The sequence below is a fragment of the Wolffia australiana genome, chromosome 16 (assembly GCF_029677425.1).
Source record: "Wolffia australiana isolate 7733 chromosome 16, ASM2967742v1".
NCBI lineage: Eukaryota > Viridiplantae > Streptophyta > Magnoliopsida > Alismatales > Araceae > Wolffia > Wolffia australiana.
The window spans coordinates 7,036,453-7,046,887 of record NC_135850.1 but is presented as its reverse complement, the minus strand read 5'-3'; the positions used below and the strand labels follow the sequence as shown (position 1 = coordinate 7,046,887).

The window sequence follows — 10,435 nt, the reverse complement described above, 5'->3', positions numbered from 1 at the left end:
AACATGTTTCATTGGAATCAAACTCAACCAATTTGATGTCACATAACGTGAAGATAAGACAGAATGCAATAGCCTCTTTTAAGAAACCTCCATGACCAATTTCTTTGATTCTAGCGGTTATATCAGACATTTATGAAATGGGTTCCCTGGCATGACAGTTGCCATGAAAAATGATGGAAATCAACTTGTACAAGGCTTATGAATTTTAGATCTTCATGAGTTGCAAACTCGTTTACAATTTCAGCCATAAATTCTTGTGTCATGATATCTTCACCAATGAGGCCCACCTGACATGATTCAGGAGCAACATGTTTCATTGGAATCAAACTCAACCAATTTGATGTCACATAACGTGAAGATAAGACAGAATGCAATAGCCTCTTTTAAGAAACCTCCATGACCAATTTCTCTGATTCTAGCGGTTATATCAGACATTTATGAAATGGGTTCCCTGGCAGGACATATTGCAAGAATCAAGTATGAGTTGATTTTGACAATAGGAATATGGTAGACATTATTTAAGAATAGTATTTTTTAAGTCGCGGATGACCCATTCTTGAGTCCCATGTTTCTGTTGAGAGTTTTTTCCAGCATTTGGATGTTTTTTTAGGTTGATGATCCACAAAGTAGATAGCATATTGATTAGTTCCTTAAATGAGAATTTTGTTGGTTGTTTGTCCTTCACGAGAGAATGAGAAAATGAACCTAGACATATGCGTCACTGTCAAATGTTAGGTTCTTAATGATTTCTGGAACATTTAAAATACTTTTAAGAGAAACTGTTTGATCAGAAGTAGTAAATTGGGAAGATCTAATAGCCCAAATGTTTAAACTGTGCCATTACTTGTTTACAACTGACCATTGCCTTTGTATGTTTGTGGTTGTTGTAGAACACTTTGATAATTTGTGATGTGATGGGTTGCTCCATTGTCAGGGTACCATTCTTCATGCACCGCTGAGTGGGGTACTATTTGTGTCACTATTCATTGTAGCTTTGGGAGCCTTGAAGATGGCTACTGGAAAAGTGAATGATATTTTCACAGTCTCTAGCTTTGTGTCAGGATCGGAATCAAAGCTGGCAACAGGCCAAAAGTGTTGATTTGTTTCTCTCCCTTGATTCTGACCACAATTTTAGGAATAGCCCTTGGGTAAAATTCTCAATTTAGATTAGAGATAAAAGGTTGATACATTTGCTTTTGTGCAGAGTTAGCCATCGCAGGGAATCGATATCCACTCTCAGTTTGATGATGCATCCAATATGCACCATGGGTATTTGGATTAGCAGCAATGTGATAAAATTCATGTGTTAAATATTGTCATTTATGCTGAACAAAGCTTTGGAATATTTTGTACCATGTCCCCACAAGAATGTAGGTATAATGGACGTTTTCTTTATTTTATGACCCACGGCTTCTAATGTTTATGTGATGTATCTAAAGTGGATCGCCCATGTGAGACATGACGTTCATCAATGACATGAAATAACATTGGAGTAGTAATAATTCAACGCTATACTCTGAACGAGGTTAGCGGAGAGGATGCAATAAAAAGAGCGAGGATTATAAATAGATAGGAGGAGAGAGATGGTTAGGATTAAAGATTTATGGTACATTATGTACAGTAGGTTGAATCCATACGCTCATTATAAAGGACATAATACATACTCTACAAATTCAGACCAATCCAAGTTATAATCCACCGGACTCATAATGATCGTCACTCTCTCCCTCTCTCTCTCTCTCTCTCTCTCTCTCTCTCTCTCTCTCTCTCTCTCTCTCTCTCTCTCTCTCTCTCTCTCTCTCTCTCTCTCTCTCTCTCTCTCTCTCTCTCTCTCTCTCTCTCTCTCTCTCTCTCTCTATCTCTCTCTCTCTCTCTGTCTCTCTCTCTCGCTCACTCTCTCTCTCACTCCATCTCTCTCTCTCTTTCTCTCTCTCTCGCTCTCCCTCTCTCTCTGTCTCTCTCTCTCTCTCTCTCTCTCTCTCTCCCTCCCTCTCTCTCTCCCTCTCTCTCTCTCCCTTGGTTCCCTCTCTTTCTCTCTCTCTCTCTTTCTCCCTCTCTTTCTCTCTCTCTCTGTCCCTTGGTTCCCTCTCGTTCTCTCTCTCCCTTGGTTCCCTCTCTCTCTCTCTCTTGCTCCCTCTCTTTCTCTCTCTCCCTTGGTTCCCTCTCTTTCTCTCTCTCTCTCTCCCTTGGTTCCCTCTCTTTTTCTATCTCTCTCTCTCTCTTTCTCCCTCTCTTTCTCTCTCTCTCGTGTTTCCCTCTCTCTCTCTCTTGCTCCCTCTCTTTCTCTCTCTCTCTCTCCCGTGGTTCCCTCTCTCTCTCTCCCGTGGTTCCCTCTCTCTCTCTCTTGCTCCCTCTCTTTCTCTCTCTCCCGTGGTTCCCTCTCTCTCTCTTGCTCCCTCTCTTTCTCTCTCTCTCTCCCTTGGTTCCCTCTCTTTCTCTTTCTCTCTCTCTCTCTCTCTCTCTCGCTCCCTCTCTTTTTCTCTCTCTCTCCTTTGTTCCCTCTCTCTCTCTCTCTCGCTCCCTCTCTTTTTCTCTCTCTCTCCTTTGTTCCCTCTCTCTCTCTCTCTCTCTCCCTCTCTTTTTCTCTCTCTCTCCTTTGTTCCCTCTCTCTCTCTCTCTTGCTCCCTCTCTTTGTCTCTCTCTCCTTTGTTCCCTCTCTCTCTATATATATATATCTATCTATCTATCTATCTCTTTCTTTCTCTCTCTCTCACACACACAAACTCTCTCTTGCCTCCCCTCCCAATCTTCTTCATGTTCCAGCTCTTGAATGCTTCTACTGAACTCTCAAAGTTTTCCAGAACAAAAAATATATATATTTAGTAGAATTAAATTAATAACATCGTAAGATCACTGTAAAAAAAAATATTCTAATCCATACAAATAGTAAGATCTTGCCCTTCCCATTCACGCTTCCAACTCGAACGCAGAAACGGGGAAGCTGTCGGCGAGTCCAGTTCCCGTCTTAAAGATGATTTTGCCGGAGGCCGGATCGTCGATATAGACCTCCACGACGGAAAGCCAGAACAGCATCTCTCTCGCCTTCACCCCCGTCATCTTCTTTATCTTCCGCGGCCCCACCGTCGCCGTCACCTCCGTCGCGTACGACACGACCTGCTTGATCGCCTTGAAGTTGTGCTCCACCTTCTTCTTCCGCAGCACCCGCAGGAAGCCGTCCTGCTTGTTGTAGCCCACCTCTGTGACATCGTTGAGAGGAATCAGTCCGAGCGGGAGGCCGAGGTCCTTGAGCAGCTCGGCCAGCATCTTCTTGCAGGCAGCCTCGCCGTGGAAAACCTCGGCGTTATTTTTGTAGCTATCCACGGCCGAGGGAGGAGCCATGAGCGTGATCAAGGGGCTATGAATAGAAAGGAGAGAAGGAACGATAGGCAGTCGTAGTTCAAAAAAACGATTTGATTTCTGTGAGGGATGCAAATATGCGGAGGAAGAATATCCTGGAGAGGGTTCTTATAGGAAGAAGGTATTGGCGTACTCGGCAGGAGAGCGGCATTGAAACCGTCAAGAAAGTCCGGAAGGATTACATGGCTGCTGTAAGTCCTGGTTTCGGTTTGCCGTTAATGACTTGAAAGTCTCTGCTTAATCATCTCGCCATCCTACGTTGACATGGCACCGTCATGACTTTGCCCGTCGCAAATTGGGTTGCGCCCACCGTGGAAGGCGAGCGTTCTAGTTTGAATCTTGATGTTCTAGGCGACTCAGACGAAGTCGTCAATTTAATGGCTCACGCGGCATTTTACAGTAAAATCTGCGAGAACGCGTCAGTAATATTCTGTGGGATGTTTTTTGTTTGAAATAGTCACTGGATACGACAGAGAATTAGGGCGATTTTTCCCAATCCCATTTTGTTGATTCCATTGATCCGCCCACTGAAAGTTCGCCTGAGAGGAAACATCTGTCTCATTTGGAGATCTGCTTATCAGCCATGGTTTTTTATTCGCCGTGAGAAGAGTGCGCGGGGGAACAGGGGACCAACCAAAGCACATTGCCTCATGAAACTCTCGTTTCGGTTTCGTCGCTTTGACTGGTCGAGTTGTAGACCTGACTAACTCTCATTATGTAAGGCTTGGCCACTCATATCCTGGAAAAAAAAATTATACAATGAACATCTGATCTTTATAAACTCACGTCGGGTTAGTGGAAAATAAACAAATTACGACAAGGGCCATAAATCGTGGTATATGGAAGTTGTTGAATTTTAGCTGAACCTTAAGATATTAAAGGCTTCATGCATAAATAACGTAAATAATGTGTAATCTAATGCTATGAAAGCCAGATTGGAAGATCAGTGATGTGAGTCGCTGCGCCTACAATCTCGACAGTGATTTAGCTTTATATAAAATCTAAATTCAGTTGAAGCGTACAGTCAAATATATTGATATAAAAGAAAAAAAACTCAAGAGTTATTCAACTTGTTCAATACTGAAGGGCGACATAAAATAACATTTATGAAGCACAAAAGCAATGTGTCTAGGTAATAGGTGAATAACAAGTCCAACGGCATGGATAATCAAAACTTCTCTATTTAAGATTATTTCTTTTATATGTAATATAATCTCTTTAATTTTTTGATAAAATATCTACCGCATAGAAACATAATAATGTAACAGAGCCCAGAGAAACATAATAATGTTTCCATGATTACGGAGCCCGTAGCTCACTTAGGCTGATCATGCGTTTGGTGCAAATGCAGCACTTGGTCATGGGGTGGCATAAAAAATAGGTCTGAACATACAGAAGTTTCCCTTACTTTACACATACTTCCATCATGATTAAAGCAAAAGGTTGTGTTAAGATTTTGAACCTATCGTCTGCTGTACATGGGAGACAAGCAACTTTCATATAAATTGCATGTCAGACCAACATAGATCACACCCACCCATTTTTTCAGTGTGGTGTGAGTGCTAACATCCAACTGACCTTCAAGCCCAGAAAAGATTCATGCATCTGATCAGCAAAACAGAGTCGACTCATCTCGGTTTGTGCTAGACTCAGCTTACCACACCCAAATTGTCAAATGTTAGCTGTGTGACCAATGCACACAGTCGCACACAACATAGTCTGTGGTCGAGCACCATGGCACACACCATATATTAGCATATGCCAAACTGCATGCCATCCTGCGAGCCCAATTGCACTTCCCTATTGGCATTTACCACCAAACGCCACCCAGCACACAAAATGCATATATTTCCTTGTTTTTCAATGAACTCTATTTAAAAAATATGAAGCACCTCAAAATTCATCATACTATCTAGAAATTCAAAAGTAATACTTGTTCAATATTTTTCAGTGATGTCCTATTTACTACATGAAAATTCATGCATTTAAAATCATACTAAGAGATACAATATGTATAGTGAATGAAGATTTTGCTAACTCATTACTTTCTCATTGTACATTTTCCCTGGCTTGTACCTATTAACTAAAACATTGATTTATGCATAAATCAGAAGCCTTTAAAAAAAATCATCAATTATGGATTCTCCCATGTAAAATATTCCCTCTACTAGAATTTGGATTTTCTCATGGAAAATTAAAAGGTCTCTGGAAACCAGGGAACAGCAAATGCCATCCGTCACATCATTGATCATGGTGACCAATCCGTGACGGATGGTAATGGATGATTATTTTTAGCCCCATGAAAGTCGCATATGATGTGGCCAAAAACATGTGATTGCTGATGTGATGGTGCCAGAGGGCCTCAGAGGTATGACGTGACCGGATGGCATTCACGGATGACCAAAATTTTAAAACATGAAAAAGGGGGAAAAGGGATTTTTTTTCCGTAGAATAAAAGGAGAAATATTGTGGGCAAAATATAAATTTTAAAGACTTTAAATATAATATTTATTTTAAGGGAAAAAATAAATTAACGCCTAAATAATGTTTTCCATAATATATACATAATGCTATTGGTCATATTACCTATACGATGATGCCAAATTGTATAGAAGGTACTTACATATGAGAGCCTATCAGATATGAGAAATTTAACTTATGGAAAATGATTAAAAGAAAAATAAATTGTATTTACATTTATAATGAAAGGAGAGATATCATTGTCGAAATTAAAATTTTAAAAATGATTCAAATATATATGAATACATTATATTTTATATGAAAATGGAGAGAGGGAAGAGAGAGAGAGAGAGAGAGAGAGAGAGAGAGAGAGAGAGAGGAAGATTGAGAGAGGAAGGGAGGGTTGGAGAACGAGGGTTGGAGAACGAGGGTGACACCAGAAGACCGAGAGATGGAGAGAGGGTGGGAGAATGAGAAAGAGAGAGAGAGAGAGAGAGGAGATGGCATTCCATCCCCTGTGATGGGGATGCCGTCTGGTGACGTGACTATGGGTATGGTGATGGGCGATGAATATTTGACCAATGTAGTGCACCATTGTCCAGTCATACGTCCCAAGTTTTACAGGTTTGTCTGAATCGTCCTAACTAGAGTCTGTCCCATCCCAAATATTTCATCCATATCATGTCACCTCCAAGACATTCTCGTCCCATCGAAGTCCGGAACAAGGTGGCACAGCACATACGACAGCAAGCTGGAGCTTGCAGGCTCCTACTTTTGACGCCCACGGGATGCAGAGACCGTCTCTTCTGCCGTCCAACGCCCCCGACAGGACAGTTATTTTGTCCATGGACGAAAAACCGTCCCTTCCATACACCGACGGACAATTCAACTTCGCGTCATTCGTCCGAACTCCCGGACGGGAGGATTTTAGCGTCCATGGACAAAATAACCTTCCTGTCCATGTCTGTGCTCTACACTGACGGATTTTTGAAAAATCCAAGAACGTGTGATGGTACAGGAGACATGACTAACTTCCATACTGCTCTCTGTGCCGTTCCCTAATTAAAACACTAAAATCACGAACACCATACTGCTCTCTGTGTTTCACAATATAATCATATTGGCCCACAAATGGCATTTGTAACCTACTAATCTATTATAAGCTAATAACATTAATATTTTACGTAAAAAGTATGTGATAATTAAATTAATAGCTCGTCATCATTCGAGTCCACACAAACAGTAAGATCTCACCCTTCTCATTCACTCTTCCAGCTCGAAAGCAGAAACAGGGAAGCTGTCGGCGAGACCGGTTCCCGTCTTAAAGATGATCTTGCCAGAGGCCGGATCGTCGATGTAGACCTCCACGACGGAGAGCCAGAGCAGCATCTCTCTCGCCTTCACCCCCGTCATCTTCTTGATCTTTCGCGGCTCCACCGTCGCCGTGACCTCCGTCGAGTACGAAACGAGCTGCTTGATCGCCTTGAAGTTGTGCTCCACCTTCTTCATCCGCACCACCCAGAGGAAGCCGTCTTGCTTGTTGTAGCCCACCTCTGTGACATCGTTGAGAGGAATCAGTCCGAGCGGGAGGCCGAGGTCCTTGAGCAGCTCGGCCAGCATCTTCTTGCAGGCAGCCTCGCCCTGGAAAAGCTCGGCGTTGTTTCTGTAGCTGTCCACGGCCGCGGCAGGAGCCATCAGGGTGAGTAATGCGGTATGAGTAGAAAGGAGAAAAACAAGGATAAACGGTCTGAGTTCAAAAAAAAGGTTTTAATTTCAGGGAAGGAATGATAATATACGGAGGAAGAAGATGCTGGAGAGGGTTCTTATAGGAAGAGGGTCTCAGCGTACTCCGGAGGAACCGTCAAGAAAGTCCGGACGGATTGCATGGCTGCTGTAAGTCCTGGTTTCGGTTTGCGGTTAATGACCTGAAAGTCTTAGCTTAGTGGTTTCGCCAGCCTACGTTGACATCGGAGTGTAATGAGTTTGTCCGTCGCGGGCGTTCTAGTTTGAATCTTGATGTTCAAGGCGATTCAGACAATGTCGTCAATATAAAGGCTCACGCGGCATTGTACAGGAAGAATCTGCGTAATCGCCTAAGCAATATTTTGTGAGAGGTTTTTTGTTTGAAACGGTCAATGCATATGGCATGGAATTAGGGCGATTTGCCCAAGCCCATTTTATTGATTTCATATGTCCGCCCACTGAAAGTACACCTGAGAGGATAGATCTGTCTCATTCGGAGATGTCCTTGTCAGAGTTTCGGTGACCGAAATTGAATATTTTGGTACTAATACTCAGGAAATATCTGTAAGGTATTTCGGTACGGTGTAAAATTATTGTTTATCACTTTCCCCGTAAAATCTAGGTCTACCGGAAACATACATTGTATATGGATTAACAGAAAACAATTTAAGCAAAAAACGATGGATATCCATCAAATTTCTTCAAGACTCAACAGCGACATAAGTTTACATTCATGTTTTAGTCCCGAACATTTATGAGTACGTTTTTTACGACAGTCTGTTTTGACTCAAATTATACGTGTAGTATTTACGGAACTTTATGAGGTGTCGTCTTTAATTCGAAACACCGAAGTGGTTTCTTATTGTGGGCATTGATACTTAATCCACTGTCCTACCAATTCCTAGCCTCTTGAAACAGTGCAGAGGATACGATCCCTATCTCTGTCGGGCATTGAAATCAAGAGGATGTTACGTTTTGTTCATCAAATCTCCGAAACGCTAGTAATCTCGGGAAAAAGTTATCTGCAAATTATTATAATACTGCCTGTGAGATTTGCATAAAACCTAAATTTATATCTAAATTCTTAAACCGTAGTTGTCGTGTATTTTACAACTATAACAAGCACGTTTTTCATTCTTATTAACTATTAAATGAGTATGTCAGTCGCCCAAGATTAAAAAGATATTTTCAAATACTGTGGTTTCAAATGTTTCGCCTTAAAGTGGATGCGGGTGGTGAGATATCACAGGTCGGGTAACAGATCTAAATGTGATTGATCATTCATAAGTAATTATTTAGTGAGGTTTAAAAACATGAGTCCCTTTATTACAAAACTCATTCCACTAAAATGTAATATTACGTAAAAGCAAAGTAGATTCCTTTTTTTGATATTTTTTTCCCCAATAAACAACTATTGTGTTTTCAACAGTCCATAAACTTTTTTTCCCCATTAATTTGGCGCGGTCAACGCCAGATGGCGCTGCCTTGTCGCAGAGAATACTCATTTATCGTCAGCGAAACCAAACCAAGACCTACAGCGCCCAAGTAATCAGGCCTTTGTTGACTGCCTCGTTACCGCTCTCCACCGCGTATCTTGATATCTTTATCCTATAAGAACCCTCTCCATCATTTTCTTCTACCGTATAGTATCATTCCGGCCTTGAAATCTGACCCTCTCCAGCATCTTCTTCAAAATCCCGACTACTTCTCGTTCTTTTTTCGTTTGTACTCATACCGCTTTAGTCGCTCTGATGGCTCCTCCCTCGGCCGTGGACAGCTACAGAAACAACGCCGAGGTTTTCCACGGCGAGGCCGCCTGCAAGAAGATGCTGGCCGAGCTGCTCAAGATCCTCGGCCTCCCGCTCGGACTGATTCCACTCAGCGAGGTCACAGAGGTGGGCTACAACAAGCAGGACGGCTTCCTGTGGGTGCTGCGGAAGAAGAAGGTGGAGCACAATTTCAAGGCGATTAAGCAGCTCGTGTCGTACGCGACGGAGGTGACGGCGACGGTGGAGCCGCGGAAAATCAAGAAGATGACGGGCGTGAAGGCGAGGGAGATGCTTCTGTGGCTCTCCGTGGTGGAGGTCTACATCGACGATCCCGCCTCCGGCAATATCATCTTTAAGACCGGAACTGGTCTCGCCGACAGCTTCCCCGTTTCCGCTTTTGAGCTGGAAGACTAATGGAGAGAACCAAATTATACTACTTCCACCAACTAATTTCATGATATGCTAATAATTGATTTTTATAAGGGATACATACGTCACGTTTTCTTGAGGCCAGACTTATTCTTGTGCTTGGGATGAGAGAAGAAGTGAATGCAGCACAGATGATAGGAAGCGCAACCCAGCCATACAGCGTTTTTTTTTGCGTTGAGAAAATAGAATACCAAAAAATGCATGAGAAAACAAGAGATGGAAAGCCGCCGGGCGGCCGCGAACTTATCGAACACGAAAATTATTTAACGCCGGGCGACCGGAACTGGTCTCGCCGACGGCTTCCCTGTTTCTGCTTTCGAGATGGAAGCGTGAAAGGGAAGGGCGAGATCTTACTGTTTGTGTGGATTAGAATCATGATGTGCTATTAATTTAATTATCATAGAAATAATTTTTTTTTTTTTGGAATTTTTTGAAAGACCTTTGAAAGTATTCAAGAACGAAAACGGGAAGAGATCGAGGAAGAACGAGAGAGAGAGAGAGAGAGATAGAAAGAGCGATATAGAGAGCGAGAGATAGAATATTAAAGAATGTTACACTGGTTTCTATTTATAGACTATTACATAGCCTTATGATTACATTTGATCACGGGCTAGATAACGCAGTTAATGTCTTTAATCCTAACCATTTATCTCTGATCTATTTCTAATTCATGTTCC

General features: G+C 42.2%; 3 protein-coding genes across 3 annotated transcripts; 1 reads left to right on the top strand and 2 right to left on the bottom strand.

The window, feature by feature from the left end:
• Positions 1-2,799: 2,799 nt before the first annotated feature.
• On the bottom strand, positions 2,800-3,720 carry LOC144713728 (uncharacterized). Its single transcript, XM_078588403.1, has one exon. The coding sequence runs from the start codon at positions 3,337-3,339 to the stop codon at positions 2,908-2,910; it is 432 nt and encodes a 143-aa protein (XP_078444529.1). The 5' UTR covers positions 3,340-3,720; the 3' UTR covers positions 2,800-2,907.
• Positions 3,721-6,882: 3,162 nt separating this feature from the next.
• On the bottom strand, positions 6,883-7,601 carry LOC144713807 (uncharacterized protein At5g01610-like). The gene has a single exon (XM_078588500.1). It carries the CDS (start codon positions 7,510-7,512, stop codon positions 7,081-7,083), a length of 432 nt encoding a protein of 143 aa, XP_078444626.1. The 5' UTR covers positions 7,513-7,601; the 3' UTR covers positions 6,883-7,080.
• A 1,472-nt stretch (positions 7,602-9,073) lies between these two features.
• LOC144713767 (uncharacterized) lies at positions 9,074-9,832 on the top strand. The gene has a single exon (XM_078588445.1). The coding sequence runs from the start codon at positions 9,312-9,314 to the stop codon at positions 9,741-9,743; it is 432 nt and encodes a 143-aa protein (XP_078444571.1). The 5' UTR covers positions 9,074-9,311; the 3' UTR covers positions 9,744-9,832.
• Positions 9,833-10,435: the final 603 nt, after the last annotated feature.